Source organism: Schistocerca americana, chromosome 9 (assembly GCF_021461395.2).
Source record: "Schistocerca americana isolate TAMUIC-IGC-003095 chromosome 9, iqSchAmer2.1, whole genome shotgun sequence".
Classification (NCBI taxonomy): domain Eukaryota; kingdom Metazoa; phylum Arthropoda; class Insecta; order Orthoptera; family Acrididae; genus Schistocerca; species Schistocerca americana.
This window is the reverse complement of record NC_060127.1, coordinates 105,473,214-105,496,327: the sequence shown is the minus strand read 5'-3', so window position 1 is coordinate 105,496,327 and position 23,114 is coordinate 105,473,214. Positions and strand designations below refer to the sequence as shown.

General features: G+C 47.7%; 1 protein-coding gene across 4 annotated transcripts in view; it reads left to right on the top strand.

The window, feature by feature from the left end:
- Nucleotides 1–23,114, top strand: part of LOC124550931 (kinesin light chain) — a 396,765-nt gene that overhangs the window by 238,137 nt on the left and 135,514 nt on the right. For all 4 annotated transcript variants that reach the window (XM_047125729.1, XM_047125730.1, XM_047125727.1 and 1 more), the window contains one exon: nucleotides 20,855–21,098. In XM_047125729.1, the coding sequence (XP_046981685.1) occupies nucleotides 20,880–21,098 (219 nt within the window). In that variant the 5' untranslated portion in view covers nucleotides 20,855–20,879. The remainder of the gene's footprint in view (nucleotides 1–20,854; nucleotides 21,099–23,114) is intronic.

Here is a 23,114-nt window from a genome sequence, read left to right as displayed (position 1 = left end):
TGTTACTGCTCCCAGGGGGCAACAAAAATCTGGCTTTCAGTATCCATGTACTTATCGACCGAATTTAAAAATTTAAACTGGTGGGATGATCTGCTCATTAAGACGGATGATCTTAAGTTATCTCCTTCAATTTACGTTTATGGTCACAAACTTTTTGTTAACAGATTACCGGTTTCGGTCTTTAATGACCATTATCAGATCTGCAGCAAAAATGGGAAAACAAATACACACGCAAACTGTATACAGCTTAAGAACAATATATAGACCATAATGAAAATTAATACTGACAATTTACGCTTGTGCGTTTTAAATATGAAGAGGCATACCTGTTTCATAAAAACAAAGTCCTAATGTACTGCAGCCATAGTGGTATCGTTAAATGCTGAATGAGCACCAGCATCGTCTGATACATATAAATAACATCACATGCACGAGTCATGTTGTTAGCAGCAGTAGTGTTCGAAACAAGCTGCCGTACAGTAGCCACAAGATTTTTGTTTTAAATTCACCAGATGTCGCTAATGTCGGCATACACTAGTTTTCAGTAATTAATTGAAACAGCGAAAATAAAGGGGATACAATAGTTGAAGTCTGTAATAAGCTTATAACGTATAAAAGGCATTACAGTAATAAAAAGCAATAAAAAGAACACGACAAAAGTAATATTGCTAAAAAAGAGGAAAAGTTAAAAAACAGTGGTTGACATGTGCTCTAGTGCCAATATTCTAGATAATGACATTAATATTAAGCACCGTTGATAGTGCACCGGGTAATACTAAACAACCATAAAACAAATCGTTAAAGGAGACTTGAACCAAGGACCTCTCGTTCCGCAGCTGCTCACGCTAACCACGGGACCACGGCGCTCCTGAGCTCACACTATCCCTCTCATGAGTTCACACTATCCATGATGTTGCATATCTTGCGCATGGACTACTCAGTTTGTATATTTTGCTTATTTTTTTCATAGTTCCACACAACTTCTTCCTGTTTTCTCGATTGATGTGTGTTCAGTTTTTCAAGGCGTATCCACTGTGCCAACTTACAACTAAATCTGAGAGGAGTGCGATGGGGAGGTTCCCTTGTCAGTAATTATTGAAATTGGTGTTCATCAAAACTTTAAGGTGTTACATTATCAGCCGGCCGTTGTGGCCATGCGGTTCTAGGCGCTTCAGCCTGGAACCGCGCGACCGCTACGTCGCAGGTTCGAATCCTGCCTGGGGCATGGATGTGTGTGATGTCCTTAGGTTAGTTAGGTTTAAGTAGTTCTAAGTTCTAGGCCTCAGAAGTTAAGTCCCATAGTGCTCAGAGCCATTTGAACCATTTTTTTTGTTACATTATAATCAAAGTTATCGTACCTGTCAGGATAACCCTGTTCCCTACTTTAAATTATCGTGACATTCTTATTTGGATTTTTAGGGTTTCTTGGGGTGTTAGAAAGGGAATCATGGACTGCGAAAGCAGACAATCGAAGCATTTGAGATGTGGTGGTATAGGATGATGACGAAATTAGACAGACTGACTAGATAAATGAGGTGGTTCTCCACAAAATGGGCGAGGGAGGATGTGAAAAACTTAGCAAGGAGTAGTTGAAATGAAATGGCTCTGAGCAGTATGGGACTTAACTTCTGAGGTCATCAATCCCCTAGAACTTAGAACTATTTAAACCTAACTAAGCTAAGGACATCACACACATTCATGCCCGCGGCAGGATTCGAACCTGCGACAGTAGCGGTCGCACGGCTCCAGACTGTAGCGTCTAGAACCGCTCGGCCACTCCGGCCGGCCAAGGAGTAGTGATGGTGATAAATCATGTGAAGACATCAAATAATTATAGTAGTACTGTAGAGGATAAAAGCGGCAGGGGCAGACGGATTGTGATACATCCAACGTATATTTTGGGACTTGGGGTGCAAGTGGAGCTCTGAGCTGGACCGTGTCCAGTGCGGTGTCGCTGTGGCCGTGTTTGAGCTGGCGGCTTCGTTGTTGTGTAGGGGTGGACGGAGGTGTAAACAGGGCGGGCAATCTGCGCGCCTGACTTATTCACGAGCCATCCGGCCGGTCCTGCGGGGCGCTCGCCCTCCAAACGGGGTCCATATACACTTGACCTCGGCTCCTGGGCCTCCCACACCGGCATTCAGCGCACAAGAGGGCGGCGGCGGGGCAGCTGCCTCCACTCCACTCTGAGAGCGCGCACTGCAGCTGCCTCGACAAAATGACACGGCTGCAGTAGCGACCACATATACGCTGTTCACCACTAACATTGTCACCAGGGAAGGTGGAAATTTTAACAGGGTGCTAAATGCTCGTAGTACACCAAACTGCCGCCTCTGGCAGCGGCGATTGCTCTAACCCAGCAGGGCATAGTGAAATTGAGCTTGCCTGATAGAGGCACGTCAGTCCATGGTGCGGTTGACCTGTCGCGCAGAAACTAAGTTCTTTTGTAAGGTGGGAAGTTCACCAAATGTACACCCGACACGTTAACCATCGACTGTTTTCTAAAATACCGCGAAAAGACCACAAGACATCTGGGACCCGTCTATTTAAAATTTTGGGAACCCATACGTTGGTCAGGTTCACAAGTTCTTAGAAATTTACGGTCAATTCACCACTGTTAAGGTTGCATAGCTTTCCTTATTTCTTTATTTTTATTTATTTACACGTCTAGTCACGTAGGAGCTAATCTGCAAGGTGATGGAACGTGTCAGTACATGAAATTACAACATAAAAGTAATAACAGATAAAACTAAAATGTTTATGAACCCAAAAAGTCAAGCCATAGGTTGTTTAAGTAAACGCAATCAACATCCATACCTGCAAGCCACCTGACGGTGTGTGGCGGGGAGTACCTTGAGTACCTCTATCGGTTCTCCCTTCTATTCCAGTCTCGTATTGTTCGTGGAAAGGAGGATTGTCGGTATGCCTACGTGTGGGCTCTAATCTCTCTGATTTTATCCTCATGGTCCCTTCGCGAGATATACGTAGGAGGGACCAATATACTGCTGGACTCCTCGGTGAAGGTATGTTCTCGAAACAACAAAAGCCCGTACCGAGCTACTGAGCGTCTCTCTTGCAGAGTCTTCCACTGGAGTTTATCTGTCATCTCCGTAACGCTTTCGTGATTACTAAATGATCCTGTAACGAAGCGCGCTGCTCTCCGTTGGATCCTCTCTCTCTCTTCTATCAACCCTATCTGGTACGGATCCCACACTGATGAGCAGTATTCAAGCAGTGGGCGAACAAGCGTACTGTAACCTACTTCCTTCGTTTTCGGATTGCATTTCCTTAGGATTCTTCCAATGATTCTCTGTCTGACATCTGCTTTACCAACGATCACCTTTATATGATCATTCCATTTTAAATCACTCCTAATGCATACTCCCAGATAGTTTATGGAATTAACTACTTCTAGTTGCTGACCTGCTATACTGTAGCTAAATGATAAGGAATCTTTCTTTCTATGTATTCGCAGCACATTACACTTGTCTACATTGAGATTCAATTGCAATCTCCTGCACCATGCGTCAATTCGTTGCAGATCCTCCTTGCATATCAATACAATTTTCCATTGTTACAACCTCTCGATATATCACAGCATCATCCGCAAAAAGCCTCAGTGAACTTACGCTAACTGGTCCACAATAGCAGAAGACCGAAGTCGCTGGCGCTCAGTTACCTCAAATGCTCTTCAAAACTTTGAGCTGGAACGTTGAAGAATGGAGGATGACAAACGCCGGAGACGTAAACTCCTCTAGGCTCAGCCACGTCCTCCACCTTCCATCAGCTGTAATGTCTGTGGCCGCCTGTTCCACGCTAGGATTGGATTGCTAAGCCATCAACGACACTTCCACGCCTGAACCGTGACAAGGGAAATCTCAGGAGAGAAATGAAAACTCGGATACGAGTATCAGCCAACGACGATCCGCAAACAGCCCCAGTGAACTTCCGATGTCATCCACAAGGTCATTTATGTATATTGTGAATAGCAACGGTCCTACGACACTCCCCTGCGGCACACCTGAAATCACTCCTACTTCGGAAGACTTCTCTCCATTGAGAATGACATGCTACGTTCTGTTATCTGGCACTCTTCAAGAACATAAGAATGAGCTTAATTTTTGAAGGAACTCCTCAACAGAATAGGAGTAGTGACCCATGAGGAAAGTCTTCAGTTTCGATTTGTTAGCGGGTGGATTATTGCTAAGATTTTTGAGTTCTTGTGATAGCTTATTGAAAACGGCTACTGCACACCTTTGTGCACAAGAGTTAAGTGCGATCCAAATGCAGGTTTGATTGCTGCCGAGTATTAACTGATTGAAAGCAGCTAATTCTTGAGAGTAATCTGATATTGTTGACAAGAAACTACAGTTTAGTATATACATGTTGGGAGAGCAGTGTCAAAATAACCAGACTGGTGAACAGGGGTCGACGAGAGGTACGCGAACGTACCACTTATTGCATGTACTGCCCGTTCCTGAGCCAAAAAATCCTCTTAGAATGGGAAGAGTTACTCCAAAATAGAATACCATACGACGTAAGCGAACGAAAATAAGCAAAGTGGACTAATTTTCGTGTGGAAAGATCACATACTTCAGATACCGTACGAACAGCTGCGTTAAGTCTTTGAACAAGATCCTGAACGTCGGCTGTCCACGACACTTTACTTTTTATCTCGACTCCTAGAAATTTGAACTGTCCAGTTTCACTAATCGTGTGTCCATTCTATGAAACTGAGTCTTATTGTGAATTAGCGTTATTTACTTCAGTAAATATATGAATGAGTCCCATGCCTCCACTTTCACTCCTTACAGAACACTAACACATACATATCACGATAAATGTTAATAAAATGACATGGTCGCATGCACAACTGTTACAAATAAGAATAAAAGTAAATATGTTATGTACATTCAAGCTTGCTTATAGGTGCTATTTTTCGCATGTAGCACTCACCAAATTTAAATAAAGATTTAATAGGACGTCTGTTGCAATCTAACTGAATGGAGCCGAATTCGACACGGAAGAAGCCTACGTATATAAACACAGATACAATTATGAAAGCGATAGGGATGTAGGACAACACAGCCTGATGCTATGACACCCGTAAATGTGGAATACTTCCAGTTACGGCTAATTACATTCTCACCAGTCAGTCTGTCTATTCATTTTAGGGTTCAGGTGCTGTTAGGCCTATTCTTTATGACTGTAGCAACTTTGGTTTACCAGTAATATAATTTAAATGACATTAAATTTCTAAGGAATGACTAGAAAAATAACCCGTGGCGTCGAGATGCACAGTTCGATATCGATATTATGTCGGATCTGGTGGTCTAGAGGTGAAGCGCGTGCCTGGAAACCGAAAGATCTCGGGATAGAATCCCGGTGGACCAAGGACTTCCCAGCACTTACCTCTCAACGGTCGGGAGATTGGACAGAAACGACACGTGGTGCGGATTCCACGTTGAACTTACGTCCCATTTGCCCTGTAGAATGGCCGGGCTCAAGGTGGCGACCAGCTGAGACTTCCACCAGGCAATTGAAACGCATGAAATTATTGCGCATGGCCATTGTACTCAGTTCTGTTTCCCTGTGTACATTTTTTCGTTGGAGGTAGGCATGTCTGCAGTCGGCTGTACATCAGTCGTTGCCATGGCTAACAGCACCCTTCCAGGTTGTCACCTGGTTGTTGCTGCTCCACGCTTCATGCACCTGCGCAACTTGCAGAGTTCAGTTCCGCCGCACAGTGGCCAGAATCTTGAAAGCTTTGCCAGTATTTCATAATCTGCTCCAGTATGGTCAAAAACTGGATGAAAGTTTTCTCACCTCCCACTCGGATCGTGCTATGGATCGTGATGCAGTTTGGATACCTGTGTGATGGTCGGTATAGATGTCTGACAATTAAACATTACGACCCTATTCAACTGTCGGCTCTCTGTCGGTCAACAGACGAGGTCGGCCTGTACGCTTTTGTGCTGTACGTGTCCCTTCACGTTTCCACTTCACTATCATATCGTAAACAGGGGACCTGGGGAGGTTTAGGGGTGCGGAATTCTCGCATACAGACGTATGACACAAGCGACACACAATCACCTGACCACGTTCGAAGTCGTGACTTCCACGGAGCGCCCCGTTCTGCTCTCTGACGATGTAGAGTGATTAGTTAGGTCCCTGATATGGAGTACGGGGCAATAGGTGCAAGCAGAATGCACCTAATGTGAAAACGTATGTTTTGGGGGGGGGGGGGGGATGTCCGAATACTTTTGATCAGTGTAATTAACAAACCCATTTTTAATTAATGACTACATAATGAAATAAGTGTTCGCAATTAAGTATATACCTTCAGGAACAGCCTCCTTTTTTAAAAAAATCCGTCTGATTTCGATGAAAAAAAGTACACTCCTGGCCATTAAAATTGCTACACCAAGAAGAAATGGAGATGATAAGCGGGTATTCATTGGACAAATATATTATACTCGACCAACCCGAGCAGCAATGTCGCGATACGATAAACCGCAATCGCGATAGGCTACAATCCGACCTTTATCATAGTCGGAAACGCGATGGTACGCATTTGTCCTCCTTGCACGAAGCATCACAACAACGTTTCACCAGGCAACGCCGGTCAATTGCTGTTTGTGTATGAGAAATTGGTTGGAAACTTTCGTCACGTCAGCACGTTGTAGGTGTCGCCAGCAGCGCTAACCTTGTGTGAATGCTCTGAAAAGCTAGTCATTTGCATATCACAGCATCTTCTTGCTGTCGGTTAAATTTCGCGTCTGTAGCATGTCATCTTCGTGGTGTAGCAATTTTAATGGCCAGTAGTGTAATAAAAGTTTGATACCTTAATGAGGAGTTGACTGTAGGGTTGCCATATGTAAAGAAGGCGTTACTGCGACCTATTTTATGCACTTGTGGACTTATGCTAAAATGGCCAGTAGTGTATTTCATCCGAATGACGCAGTACTTTCCTTGTCCGGGTAGCTCGGAATGCGGCTCACAAAAAAGTGGCGCGTTGGCCCTGAAATTCAACGTTCGGCGGAAACAGCTGGCCACTACTGAGGTGGAGATTACGTAGCCCCAACATTACTTCAGCGAACGTATTAAATGAAACTTTTTGACCCGGAACTGTCATTCACGGCCACTTTTCGGGATTCTGCGCACTGTGCTCCGCCACTACAGCCTCGTCGACCACAGCCAAGCCATCCGGACTGGGATCCTGTCGCCGTGTCGTTTCCCCTAGCGGGCGACTCCAGTTACTGAGTAACAGCTTTCAACGCGCGCGCCTTCGGCGTGTGTGGCAGCGTGTGACGCGGAGCCGCCGGCTGGCAACTGCTTAGCGCCGCGCCGTGACCTTGCGCGAGGTCGCGAGTCGAGCGCCGGGCGCCTGCGAGGCGGCGCGCCGGCACCGCACTGCGGTTCTCCGTGGCTGGCTGGCTGGCCGCCGCTCCGCCGCTCCGCCGGCCCATCGATCCACACTGGGCCGGACTCTTCTGCTCGCGCCGCCTTCCCCACTGGCACCGAGGCAGGCTCCGTTTCTGTCGCCAAACACCACATCTCATCAAATTGTACCACGATAGTATACTCACATTAATAGTCTGGGCACACAGACTCACGAGGGTGGCCCCCCCCTGCGGGTCCGGGGATTAGAATAGGCCCGCGGTATTCCTGCCTGTCGTAAGAGGCGACTAAAAGGAGTCCATCCCCCTCACGGGGGTAGTTAGCGCCTGCGTCCGGAGACGGACGGTTCCACGACCTATCATCGTGGTCTTTTTGGTTTTTCACTTCTCGTTTCTTCCTTCCTTTTGTTGGTTCCTTTCATTGCTCTTCTCCACCTCACTGTCTTCCTTACTCTTTCCCTTGACTTCTCCTTGCCTTCTCATTGCCTTTTTCTCCTTGCCTTCTTCTCCTTGCCTTCTCTGGTCTCCGCCTCGGCGTTTGAGACAGTCTGTCCTCTTTCTCCCTCTCTCTCTTCTTTTTCCTCTTCTTCCTTCCTCCCTGTGCGTGCCTGAAGGCCGACCCACGCGTTCGCACGCGTAGCCGGTGACGGGGTAACGCGTAAGTCCCCGCCCTGGGTAGACATGTAAGGCACGCGCGTACCCCCTGGTAAAGGCCAGGCCCGGGGAGGGGTGATTGCCTGAGCTGATACCTTCTGACCATGCCGATTGGTCCCTCCGTCTGTTTCTCGGGAGGTGTGACCTGAGGTGTAAACATTCACCTAAGGCGGGAGTGCCCTCTGAGAGGGTCCCCACAAGGAAGGAGCGCGCCATCGGAGACGCTGGCAATCATGGGGGATTCCTCCGCAATGGATTCTACTCCATCTCTTTCGACTTCGACTCAAAAACGGAAACGTGACCAGCCAACAGTGACAAAAGTACTACCGCCTGCCCCACAGTTCCTCGTAGTTTCTCGATCTGAGGACGGAAAGGATTTTTCCTCTGTCAACCCTTTCGTTATTCAGAAGGGCGTAGATGCCATAGCCGGATCTGTCAAATCTTGTACCAGGTTGCGTAATGGTACCTTATTACTAGAAACTGAGAGCGCCTTTCAGGCACAAAAACTGCTTCGGGCCACACTCCTGTACACGTTCCCTGTGCGGGTGGAGGCTCACCGAACCTTGAATTCGTCTCGTGGTGTGGTCTATACTAGCTCCCTCGACGGACTGACTGACGAGGAGCTTCAATCATTCCTCGCTGAGCAGGGCGTGACGGCTGTCCATAGGGTCATGAAAAAGGTCAACAATGACCTTGTACCGACCCGGACAATTTTCTTGACCTTGGATAGTGTTAAGCTGCCATCGCGCATCAAGGCGGGCTACGAGGTTATTTCTGTTCGCCCCTATGTCCCGACACCTACGCGCTGCTACCAGTGTCAGCGTTTCAATCACACTCGACAGTCTTGTTCCAATGCGGCTAAATGTGTCAGTTGTGGCAGGGATGCCCATGAGGGTGACTGTCCACCTCCGTCTCCTCGTTGTGTGAACTGTCAGGGTGACCATGCCGCATCCTCCCGCGACTGTCCTGTCTATAAGGAAGAACGCTGTATCCAAGAAATTCGGGTCAAAGAGAAAGTGTCCACCTCGGCTGCTCGCAAGCTATTGGCTAGTAGGAAGCCCGCGCTGCTCCCAGCGGGGAAATACAGTACTGTCCTCGCCTCTCCTCGGACTACCCGGGAGGTAGCAACCCAGACATGCGATCTGACCTTCAGCACCACGGTCGTCCGTTCGGCCAGTGCTAAGATCGCGCGGTCGACGTCTCCTCTTCCTCCCATCACCCCACAGACACGAGCACCTTCCTCAGCTTCTGCTAAGACGAAGACCCCGAAGTCCGATGCACGGGCCTTCAAGAAGGAACCATCCCGTGCAGACTTCCTCCGTACCTCGACCTCCCAGCCTTCGACCGGTACTTCCACTACACGTCCTTCCAAAAAGGCGCATAGGAAGCACAGTTCTCCTTCTCCGCCACGGCGCATTGCTTCTCCTGCACCACCCAGCGGTTGCCGCCCTAGGCCGTCATCCGTTTCGCCTGGCCGCACCGCTGGTAGCCGTACATCTGGCCGTTCACTGGCGGAGGAAGCTCCCACTCCCGGCCATCCTCCCGAGATGGCCGATGACCCTATAGACCCAATGGATGATGACTGTCCGCCTACTGATAGCGGCGGCAGTGCTCGCTCGAAGCCAGGCCCTAAGCGGCCTTCGAGGTGACCACTTCTCTCTTCTTCCTTTTCTTACGATGGCACTTATTCACTGGAATATTCGCAGCATTCGCTCCAACCGAGAGGACTTGAAGTTGCTGCTCCGCTTGCACCGTCCGCTCGTCGTAGCCCTCCAGGAAACGAAGCTACGCCCATGCGATCAAATTGCCTTGGCACACTACACCTCTGTGCGTTTTGACCCACCCCCTGTGGTAGGTATCCCAGCTCATGGAGGGGTTATGTTGCTGGTCCGGGATGATATTTACTACGATCCCATCACGTTGCACACCGGCCTGCAGGCAGTTGCCATCCGCATTACTCTCCCCATTTTTACGTTTTCCTTTTGTACCGTTTACACTCCATCGTCATCTGCCGTTACCAGGGCAGACGTGATGCAACTTATTGCTCAGCTACCTGCACCATTTTTGTTAACTGGAGACTTCAATGCCCACCATCCCCTTTGGGGCTCTCCAGCATCCTGCCCGAGGGGCTCCTTGTTAGCAGACATTTTCAACCAGCTCGATCTTGTCTGCCTCAATACTGGCGCCCCTACTTTTCTTTCGGACACATCTCACACCTATTCCCATTTAGACCTCTCTATATGTACTCCCCAACTTGCACGCCGGTTTGAGTGGTATGCACTTTCTGATACATATTCGAGCGACCACTTCCCGTGTGTTATCCATCTCCTGCAGCATACCCCCTCTCCGTGCTTCTCTAATTGGACCATCTCCAAGGCAGACTGGGGGCTCTTCTCTTCCAGGGCGACCTTTCAGGATCAAACCTTTACAAGCTGCGATCGTCAGGTCGCACACCTCACGGAAGTCATTCTCGCTGCTGCTGAATATTCCATCCCTCACCCTCCTTCTCCACGTCGCGTACCGGTCCCCTGGTGGACCGCAGCATGTAGAGACGCTTTACGTGCTCGTCGACGTGCTTTACGCACATTTAAACGCCACCCTACAGTGGCGAATTGTATCAATTATAAACGATTACGTGCTCAGTGTCGTCGTATTATCAAAGAAAGCAAGAAAGCCAGCTGGGCTGCTTTCACAAGCACCTTCAACAGTTTTACTCCTCCTTCTGTTGTCTGGGGTAGCCTGCGCCGGCTATCTGGCACTAAGGTCCACTCACCAGTTTCTGGCTTGAAGGTCGCGAATGACGTCCTTGTGGCCCCTGAGGCTGTCTCCAATGCCTTCGGCCGCTTTTTCGCAGAGGTTTCGAGCTCCGCTCATTACCACCCTGCCTTCCTCCCCCGCAAACAGGCAGAGGAGGCTAGGCCACCTAACTTCCGCTCCTCGAATTGTGAAAGTTATAATGCCCCATTCACCATGCGGGAACTCGAAAACGCACTTGGCCGATCACGGTCCTCTGCTCCAGGGCCAGATTCTATTCATATTCAGATGCTGAAGAACCTTTCTCCTGCGGGTAAAGGTTTTCTTCTTCGTACATACAATCGCATCTGGATTGAGGGACATGTTCCCGCATGCTGGCGCGAGTCTATTGTTGTCCCGATTCCTAAGCCGGGGAAGGACAAGCACTTGCCTTCCAGTTATCGACCTATCTCGCTTACCAGCTGTGTCTGTAAAGTGATGGAGCGAATGGTTAACTCTCGATTGGTTTGGTTGCTCGAGTCTCGACGCCTACTTACCAATGTACAATGTGGATTTCGTAGGCGCCGCTCTGCTGTTGACCATCTGGTTACCTTGTCGACCTTCATTATGAATAACTTCTTGCGGAAGCGCCCGACCGCGGCTGTGTTCTTTGATTTGGAGAAGGCTTACGACACCTGTTGGAAGGCGGGCATTCTCCGCACCTTGCATACATGGGGCCTTCGCGGTCGCCTCCCTCTTTTTATTCGTTCCTTTTTAATGGATCGACAGTTCAGGGTACGTGTGGGTTCTGTCCTGTCCGACACCTTTCGCCAGGAGAATGGGGTGCCACAGGGCTCAGTTTTGAGCGTCGCTCTCTTCGCCATCGCGATCAATCCAATAATGGATTGCCTCCCAGCTGATGTATCAGGCTCCCTTTTCGTGGACGATTTTACCATCTATTGCAGCGCGCAGTGTACACGTGCCCTGGAGCGCTGTCTTCAGCGTTCTCTTGACCGTCTTTACTCCTGGAGTGTCGCCAATGGCTTCCGTTTTTCTGCCGAGAAGACGGTCTGTATTAACTTCTGGCGCTACATAGAGTTTCTCCCACCGTCCTTACGACTCGGTCCCGTTGCTCTCCCAATCGTGGAGACAACCAAATTTTTAGGCCTTACATTTGACAGGAAACTTAGCTGGTCTCCACATGTGTCATATTTGGCCGCCCGTTGTACCCGTTCTTTAAATGTCCTCCGTGTTCTCAGTGGTCTGTCGTGGGGAGCGGATCGAACCGTCCTACTTCGTCTATATCGGTCGATCGTCCGCTCCAAGCTGGATTATGGGAGCTTCGTATACTCCTCTGCACGGCCATCCATCTTACGCCGCCTCAACTCCATACAACATCGGGGTTTACGACTTGCGATCGGAGCATTTTATACCAGTCCCGTAGAGAGTCTTCATGCTGACGCTGGCGAATTGCCACTCACCTACCGGCGCGATATACTGCTTTGTCGGTATGCCTGTCGGCTACTGTCAATGCCCGACCATCCGTCTTATCGTTCCTTTTTTGACGACTCTCTTGACCGTCAATACGGGTTGTATGTCTCTGCCCTGCTACCCCCTGGAGTTCGCTTTCGTCGCCTCCTTCACCACCTTAATTTTTCACTCCCTGCAACCTTTCGAGTGGGCGAGAGCCGCACGCCACCTTGGCTCCAGGCTCAGGTCCGCGTTCACCTTGACCTCAGCTCGCTCCCAAAAGAGGTCACCCCCGGTTCGGTCTACCACTCCCGTTTTTTGGAACTTCGTTCGAAGTTCATCGACATGACTTTCATTTATACAGATGGCTCTAAGACCAATGACGGGGTCGTGTGTTCCTTTATTGTCGAGGCACAAAGTTTCAAATACCGGCTCCATGGCCATTGTTCGGTCTTCACAGCTGAGCTCTTTGCCCTCTAACAGGCTGTTCTTTACATCTGCCGCCACCGACATTCTGCTTATGTCATCTGCTCAGATTCCCTGAGCGCCATCCAGAGCCTCAGTGATCCGTACCCGGTTCACCCTTTCGTACACCGGATCCAACGCTCTCTTCAGCAGCTGGTGGACGTCGGTTCTCCGGTTAGCTTTATGTGGGTTCCTGGCCATGTCGGAATCCCTGGGAACGAAGCTGCAGATGCCGCGGCCAAGGCTGCGGTCCTCCAGCCTCGGACAGCTTCTTGTTGCGTCCCTTCGTCCGATTTTAGCAGGGTGATTTGTCGGCGCATCTTATCTCTGTGGCATGCCGATTGGGCTGCACTTACCGACAACAAGCTTCGGGCCTTAAAACCTCTTCCCGTGGCTTGGACGTCCTCCTCACGCCCTTCTCGGCGGGAGGAGGTCGTTTTAGCCCGGTTAAGAATTGGACACTGCCGATTCAGCCATCGCCATCTGCTGACGGCTGCGCCGGCGCCGTTCTGCCCATGTGGGCACTTGCTGACGGTTAGACACATTTTAATGTCCTGTCCAGATCTTAACACACTGCGCCTCGATTTTAACCTGCCCAATACTTTCGATGCCATTTTAGCGGATGACCCACGAGCAGCTGCTCGTGTTCTTCGTTTTATCAATTTGACAAACCTCGCTAAGGACATTTGATGATGCTGTTTTTTAATCCTATGCCTGTCAGTCTGTCTTTTATCGTGTTTTCCCTTTTAGTTGTTGTGGTCAACTTGTGCCTCGCGGTGCATTCTTAGAGTAGTCAGGGCGCTAATGACCATTGAAGTTGTGCGCCCTAAAACCACAAAAAAAAAAAAAAAAAAAAAAAAAAAAAAAAAACGAGGGTGGCGCCTGCCATGACAGTGAGAGGAGTCCAGAGGAACAAGATAGTGAGATCAGTGGGGGCATACAGGACTACGCCGGGAGGAGCCCTGTTAGTCATAATGCGGCTCTGCCCCCTGTACGTCATAATTCGAGAACAGGCCGCATGGTACTGGGCAAAGAAGGGGAACATATAGAAAACAGAAGAGATGTTAGGTAGCAGGGCTGGGAACAGCGTTGAGATCAGATTAAGAGGAGACCAGTTATGGCAAGAATCCTGGGAAGCTGAAGAAACCGGACGTAGAACTTTTGATCTTCTTCCGGATATTAGGGGACGGATGGGAATGACATACTTCGAACCAACCCGGCGACCATTCCAGTTTCTCACTGGTCATGGACCCTACCCGACATATTTATGTCGATTCGGGAAGAACGCTACACCCGCGTGTGACTGGTGTTCCAGAGGGTACTCCTGACCATGTTGTTTACGAGTGCCCTCTTTTCAATGATGTAGCTTCAATGTTACGTGACCAACTGCCACACCACCACACATACAGCTTACTTTTTCAGACCATCAACAAACTGGCAATCGTGGTATCGCAAAACGTTTTAAAGGAATATCTGAGAGACTTGAATTAGCAAGAATGTGAGAAATATTTAAACACCTATAAAGTCTGGTACCCTATTCCCGTACCGCCTGAGCGTGGACAGGCCGACTTCTACAGTCTGGAAATGCGCCGCGTTCGGGACTTAGGGGGAGTGGGGTGCAACGTTACCGATCATGGACAATGCACCGAACTTGACTTTAGGATAGGATTAGTTGTAGGACTTAGTTTTAGGTACTGTTTCTAGGAACCTGCAGCGACTAACACCTTGGCCTGCCCAGTGTCAGGGGCACGCTCATTGGGTTTAGCTCAATGAGCAAGGCTCTACAAGTAGGTTTATACTTTTGACTGACACACATGTAACGCTGTAGGCATTAGTAACTAGTTAATAGATGGGTTAAGTAAGTAATTCACATACAATCAATTCAACTAACTCTGCCCATTGCAATTATCCTGTAGCTCACTTACTAACTAGCTACTTAAATATAACTTAAGATTAGCTGCAATTGTAACCATTGTATTATCTGGGCCCACTAATCATATAAAGTAGTGGGCTAAAATTGTATTATTCTTAAGATTTGGAAATAAATATTAAAAAAAAAAACACCAGCAGTATGTCAAAAGTCGACATTGTCAGCATTTTGGTAAAATGATCCCTTAGGATAAGGGTGAGATAAGGCGAATAGGCGGGCAATTGTGGCAAGAATTATGGGAAGCAGAACAAACAGGTCGCAGAACATGAGAACTTTTTCCTAACGTCAGGGAACGACTGGGCACGAGATACTTCGAACCTACCAGAGGACTGATCCATTTCCTCACTGGCCGTGGGCCATGTTGTTGTTGGGTCTTCAGTCCAGAGACTGATTTGATGCAGCTCTCCACGCTACTCTATCCTGTGCAAGCTTCATCATCTCCCAGTACTTAATGCAACCTACATCCTTCTGAATCTGCTTAGAGTATTCATCTCTTGGTCTCCCTCTACTATTTTTTCCCTCCACGCTGCCCTCCAATACTAAACTGGTGATCCCTTGATGCCTCAGAACATGTCCTACCAACCGATCCCTTCTTCTAGTCAAGCTGTGCCACAAACTTCTCTTCTCGCCAATCCTGTTCAATACCTCCTCATTAGTTATGTGATCTACCCATCTAATCTTCAGCATTCTTCTGTAGCACTACATTTCGAAAGCTTCTATTCTCTTCTTGTCTATACTATTTATCGTCCATGTTTCACTTCCATACATGTCTACACTCCATACAAATACTTTCAGAAACTACTTGCTGACACTCAAATCTATACTCGATGTTAACAAATTTCTCTTCTTCAGAAACGCTTTCCTTGCCATTGCCAGTCTACATTTTATATCCTCTCTACTTCGACCATCAGCAGTTATTTTGCTCCCCAAATAGCAAAACTCATTTACTACTTTAAGCGTCTCATTTCCTAATCTAATTCCCTCAGCATCACCCGTCCTAATTCGACTACATTCCCCCTGCTTGAATCGCGATGGCGATGTTGCGCACTACCTAGTGTTTCTTACGTAATGTTGGGAGAGTAATGAATGCTGTTCTGCCTGCACTCTACCGGCGATTTTGTGCTGAGCTCGTTTGCAGAGTCGCTCAAGAGCGTAGATGTTGCTGTTTTCGTGACCTGGTAACGGCGTTGAAGTGACGCTTCCCGGCTGGCTGCTGCTGCTACTTCCGCGTGATTAACACTTGGTGTTCGAACATAGAAAATTTACTCTCCCATTACCTACTAATTTGTCGCTTAACAGTATTACGAGAAACAGAGGAACAAAATAATTGTTTGGAATGCCGGGCCTAAACTACTCCGAACTGTTGGCGAAACGCTTGTGTGATCGTATTACACATAAACGACATACGAATTCGGCTCGAAAGAGACTGTGTGTATAAAAGTCACTTTTTTTTCAATAAGTTGTCAACATTGTGAAAGCTGTGCAATTTGTGTATTTCCATAATAACTTGCTTGTAACGTTTAACCCAGCTCATTTTATTTTTTGTCTTTCGAGCCTATCCGGATTTTAAATTATTCGGATGACATTCAAATGGTTCAAATGGCTCCAAACACTATGGGGCTTAACATTATGAAACGTCACCTTAGAAAAATTTAAAAATGACAGTACTGGAAAACCTCTTGAGTTATTTGATTTTCAAACAGCTGAGCAGAACTGAACGTACTGTACTTCAGACATTTCTCTCTTTACTTATTCTGATTAACACTAAACTGACACACAATATTTTTAGCGCAACGCAATCTGACTTTCAATAATCCCTACAAAAGAATGGCCCTGACTAACAATAACCTATACCTTTCATGAATCACTTACCTCACAAAAACTTCGTTACTCGAGCTACTGCAATACAGCGAGCGCCAATACAGGCAGCTAATAAACGATTCTAACTACTGAAGGCACTAACTACTGATAGGCATAGTTAGCAAATGAAAGATTTTGATAGAGAACAATCAATGTATTTACTTTAATAATATTCAAAAGTTCATGAAACCCAGTATTACAAATTTACTCTCTCTGATGGACATACGTCCAGATCGTCCGCTCTCAAAATTCTGCCATCTCCCCCCCGACATCCACCAGTGCTGGCGGCTCACCTCCAACTGCGCAACGCTACGCGCTGTTCGCCTCCAACTGCCCAACACAACAATAGCGAATATTCCAACAATGAGTCCAACCAGCCACAGACTGCACACAGCACAGTCAGTGATTTTCATGCAGGGCGCTACGTGGCGTTACCAACATAAAAACCTAAACAGCCTACTTACAACATCTGAGGTCATCAGTCCCCTAGACTTAGAACTACTTAAACCTAACTAAACTAAGGACATCACACACATCCATGCTCGAGGCAGGATTCGAAGCTGCGACTGTAGCAGCAGCGCGGTTCAGGACTGAAGCGCCTAGAACTGCTCGGCCACAGCGGCCGGCTCTGTCGGATGACATTGGTCCCACGTAGTCCCAACAAAGCAGTTTCCACACTGTATTTGGCTTTCAGGCTGTAGTACCTTGACCTTTTATTGCGTAGTTGGACCAGTTTCTTTTTCTATTATTCAGTGTGACGGGAAGTGGTATATAGTGTGTGGAAACTGTGCTTTCATAAGCGCTTGTCAACAAATATATAATCATACTTAGTTTTGTGCTGTACAGGGCAGACTTTGAACTACTAAAACTGAACCTTGTCTCAATTTAACGCGTTTGTACCGCGGAGGGACGCGTAGAGTTCCACTTGGAGAACTAGTAAAACAAATTCTTTAACGAACGTTGTAGCGTGGTCACAGCATTCAGAAATGTGAACTTGTTCTATAGTATGACATGGGCCCAGACTTACATGCCGCACTATCAACGCCTTATCAGAAGCTGAAAGTCTTAATCGTATTGGAGTTTACAGTATTTCGGTTGGCGTCTCTTCAGATGCCAAGCACACGTACTCAAGAGATAACTTATCTGTGGTCATTCAGAGAGCCGCAGCTGTCACCAGGCTTGCCGCAGATACTTCAAATTGGCTCCCCTACTGAGTAATGCCAGGATCAAGTCTAATTCCTCGTATGCCGCCTATTCTTAGGAGGTACAGACATTTATATTGCGTCAATTGAGCAAAACCGAAGACAGCAGACGCAGAGCCGTGAGGGTAAATTCAGCAGTTAAAGATGTATACAAAATGACTTCTCACTGTCCACAAAAAGTTAAATGATGTAGAAACACTTAAAGGAGAATGTTTGCAAAGAAACGAATAATTGCAGAACTATCGCTACTCCAATGTAACCTGTTGAAAGTGACAAACGAGAATGTGAAATGATCACGCGGATTTAATGGAGTTAATTAGCTTAAATGCGTACGAAAAATTCCAGTAGTGAATGAAGTGAAATGGCGTCATACGAAACATCGTATTTCCACAAAGTTCGACCAGCCAGAATTACTTGCAGATGTTGTCAGTCAGTTTGGCTTACTTTACATTGTACGTATCCGCCGCATATTAAGAGGAACCAAGAAAATGGTCTTGTCGATGGGGCCGAGAGGAGGTTGAAACATTTGTTTTGCTGTCAACGAAAGGAATCTCTGAAGGTGCTCGCGTGTGAGGAAACCGGTAATCGGACAGTGTGCGAGCTGTCACATTTATTCCATGCGCTTATATTTTAACTCGTAATCGTGATATTTTAAATGTATCCTACAGATATGACGTTGTTGTTGTTGTTGTTGTTGTTGTGGTCTTCAGTCCTGAGACCGGTTTGATGCAGCTCTCCATACTACTCTATCCTGTGCAAGCTTCTTCATCTCCCAGTACTTACTGCAGCTTACATCCTTCTGAATGTGCTTAGTGTATTCATCTCTTGGCATCCCTATACGATTCTCACCCTACGCGCTGCCCTCCAATGCTAAATTTATGATCCCTTGATGCCTCAGAACATGTCCTACCAACCGATCCCTTCTTCTAGTCAAGTTGTGCCACGAATTTCTCTTCTCCCCAATCCTATTCAACACCTCCTTATTAGTTTTGTGATCTACCCATCTAATCTTCAGCATTCTTCTGTAGCACCACATTTCGAAAGCTTCTATTCTCTTCTTGTCTAAACTATTTATCGTCCATGTTTCACTTCCATACTTGGCTACAGTCCACACAAATACTTTCGGAAACGACTTCCTGACACTTAAATCAATACTCGATGTTAACAAATTTCTCTTCAGAAACGCTTTCCTTGCCATTGCCAGTCTATATTTGATATCCTCTCTACTTCGACCATCGTCAGTTACTTTGCTCCCCAAATAGCAAAACTCATCTACTACTTTAAGTGTCCCATTTCCTAATCTAATTCCCTCAGCATCACCCGTCCTAATTCGACTACATTCCATTATCCTCGTTCTGCTTTTGTTGATGTTCATCTTATATCCTCTTTTCAAGACACTGTTCAGTTCAACTGCTCTTCCAATCCTTTGCTGTCTCTGACAGAATTACAATGTCATCGGCGAATCTCAAAGTTTTTATTTCTTCTCCATGGATTTTAATACCTACTGACGTAAGAGCCTGAAAATCACTGATGGATATCTCTGGTGTGTCAGTATGTCCAAAATACTGCGCATTGTTATTAGCGAGGGAGTTGGACTTTTTCTTGAAATATGCTAAATTTTCGCTTCAGCATAATTTTGTTACCTGGGCGCACAAAGCTTTGCACAGTGACAAGACAGTGTGCGTCGACGACGCCTGTACAGCTCCCATTGCTGACTAAAGCACTCCAGACGAATAAGTAAGATGATAGCTTTGTGCAGGCGTTTGGGGACGTGTGACCGGCCGACGTTTTGGCGCGTTAGCACGACGACGACGACAAGGCTGGTCCGCGAGGCTGCGTTCTGCGAGGCGGTCGCGGCCGTGAGCTCGTCCGTTGCGTAAGCGAGCTGTTTCAGACCCTGGCGGCTAACGACGCACCCACTGACCCACATGAGCACGGCGAAGTTGAAGCGGCCGTCGCCATATGCTGCTGTTCAGGCTGCCAGAACGCTTGTACAGGGGATGGGCAAAATAGTGTGAACATCTGTGCTTACAGTGGTTTATTAATAATGGTTTCGACCCCCATCTGCCCGTAATATAGCTGCGAGTCGTCTTGGAATAGTGGCATACAATGATTGTATAGTCTCCAGTAGAATGTTGTGCCTCTCTACGATCGGATCCTGTTCTAACTCCTAAAATAGTGACGAGGGAAGCGGAAATCTGCTACGGAGTCTTCGCTCAAATAGCGCCTACAAGGGTTCTGTATGGTTGCTGGCCAGGGAAGAAACTGCAGTTCATTATTCCACGACTGTACTGTCCTGGCTGTGTGAATTGGATGCATTACCGTCCTGAAGTATGGCATCATTGTTGGGAACATCATTTCAATCGTGGGGCGCACCTGATCACCTAAAATGTTCACAAAATCTGAGAGGAAATCACAAATCCAGTCACACAACCGAGACGATACTCCATATGCAAGCAATTTGATCAATAGTCGCTTGTGATGAACGGTGTCAAAAGCCTTCTGGAAATCTAGAAATATGGAATCGATCTGAGATCCGTTGTCGACAACACTCCGTATTTCATGGGACTAGAGCTATCTGTGTTGCACAAGAACGGTATTTTCTAAATCCGTGTTGGTTACGTATTTTCTTCGACGTGATTCATATCGTTAGATTACAGTATATGCTCCAAAATCCTACTGCAAACTGAGGCCAGTGATATGGATCTGTAACTCAATGGGTTACTCGTATTTCCTTTATTCAATATCGGTGTGACCTGTGCTACTTTCCAGTCTTTACGAAGAGACCTTTTGTCAACCGAGCGGTTGTATATGATGGCTAAGAAAGGCTCTATTGTGTCTGCATACCCTGAGAGGAATCTGATTGCTATACCATCTGGACCAGAAGACTTGCCTTTGACATCTACTTTTCTGTCACTCGTGCTAACAGCTGTTCTGGTTTCGAATTCTGAAATATTTACTTCGTCTTCTTTCGCGAAGGAATTACAGAAAACTATATTTAGTAACTCCGCTTTACTGGCGCTCTGAGGCGCGACTCAATGTTAACGACACGGAGCGCTCTTCCACGACTTTTAGTGCGCTTTGCCCGCACTGTGTACAGGTTGTGACTGTGTGCTGACGTGGTGCGTTGTTTGGTGTTGCAGGAAGAAGATAGAGTCGATCGGCAAGATGACGCAGATGACGCAGGAGGAGATCGTGACGAACACGAAGACGGTGGTGCAGGGCCTGGAGGCGCTCAAGAACGAGATCAACTCGATCCTGAACGGGCTGTCGCCGGCGCTGGAGCCGCAGGGGCCGGCCGGCTCGCCGGACCACGCTGGCGCCGAGAAGGCGGGGCTCGTCCGCAAGTTCCTCGACACCATAGAGCTGGGCCTGGGGGAGGCGCAGGTGAGTGCCGCGGGGCAGCTGGCCGGCGCGCGCGCGCTGCGAGCGCACTCCCAAAGGTAAGCTCTCCCATGTTCTAATAAATACACTACTGGCCATTAAAATTGCAGATGATAAACGGGTATTCATCGGACAAATATGTTATACTAGAACTGACATGTGATCATTTTCACGCGATTTGGGTGCATAGATACTGAGAAATCAGTACCCAGAACAACCACCTCTGGCCGTAATAACGGCCTTGATACGCCTGGGCATTGAGTCAAACAGAGCTTGGATGGCGTGTACAGGTACAGCTGCCCATGCAGCTTCAACACGATACCACAGTTCATCAAGAGTAGTGACTGGCGTATTGTGACGAGCCAGTTGCTCGGCCACCATTGACCAGACGTTTTCAATTGGTGAGAGATCTGGAGAATGTGCTCCACAGGGCGGTGGTCGAACATTTTATATACCCAGGAAGGCCCGTACAGGACCTGCAACATGCTGTCGTGCATTATCCTGCTGAAATGTAGGGTTTCGTAGGGATCGAATGAAGGGTAGAGCCACGGGTCGTAACACATCTGAAATGTAACGTCCACTGTTCAAAGTGCCGTCAATGCGAACAAGAGGTGACAGACGTGTAGCCAATGGCACCCCATACCGTAACGCCGGGTGATACGCCAGTCTGGAGATGACGAATACACGCTCCCAATGTGCGTTCGCCGCGATGTCGCCAAACACAGATGCGACCATCGTGAGGCTGTAAACAGAACCTGGATTTGTCCGAAAAAATGACGTTTTGCCATTCGTGCACCCAGGTTCGTCGTCGAGTACACCATCGCAGGCGCTCCTGCCTGTGATGCAACGTCAAGGGTAACCGCAGCCATGGACTCCGAACTGATAGTCCATGCTGCTGCAAACGTCGTCCAGGTGTTCGTGCAGATGGTTGTTGTCTTGCAAACGTCCCCATCTGTTGACTCAGAGATCGAGACGTGGCTGCACGATCCGTTACAGCCGTGCGGATAAGATGCCTATCATCTCGATTGCTAGTGATACGAGGCCGTTGCGATCCAGCACGGCGTTCCGTATTACCCTCCGGAGCCCACCGATTCCATGTTCTGCTAACAGTCATTGGATCTCGACCAACGGGAGCAGCAATGTCGCGCTACGGTAAGCCGCAATCGCGATAGGCTACAATCCGACCTTTATCAAAGTCGGAAACGTGATGGTACGCATTTCTCCTCCTTACACGAGGCATCACAACAACGTATCACCAGACAACGCCGGTCAACTGCTGTTTGTGTATGAGAAATCACTTTGAAACTTTCCTCATATCAGCGCGTTGTAGGTGTCGCCACCGGCGCCAACCTTGTATGAATGCTCTGAAAAGCTAATCATTTGCATATCACAGCATCTTCTTCCTGTCGGTTAAATTTCGCGTCTGTAATACGTCATCTTCGTGGTGTAGCAATTTTAATGGCTAGTAGTCTACATACATAGACCTGTTTATTTCTACTATGGTTTACATCAGTTTACAGCTTGACGATTTACCTATTTTTTCACATAATCACTATTTCTGTGGCAGTTTTTGTATGCCCATGTCATACCAGCTCGCCGCCATGCTGTTTAGAAAGTTATGAACCCCTTCTTTCACCTCGTCGTCGGAGCCGAATCGCTGGGACCACAATTAACGCTGACAGGTACTGTGAGACTCAGAAAAAACTCATACGGGCAATTCAGAAACGGAGAAGAGGGATATTGAGCAAGGGCGTGCACATTCTCCGTGACAACGCTCGCCCACACATCGCCCGGCAAACCGTTGCTCTCCTGCAACAGTTTCAGTGGAACATAATCACCCACCCACCCACCCGCCCACCCTATAGTCCTGACTTGGTGCCCAGTTAGTGTCACCTGTGCCCTAGGTTAAAAGAACGTTTGGCCGGAAAGCGATTCAGCTCCGACGACAAGGTGGAAGAAGAGGAACTTTCTGAACAGCATTGCGGCGAGGTGGTATGACGTGGGCATACAAAAACTGCC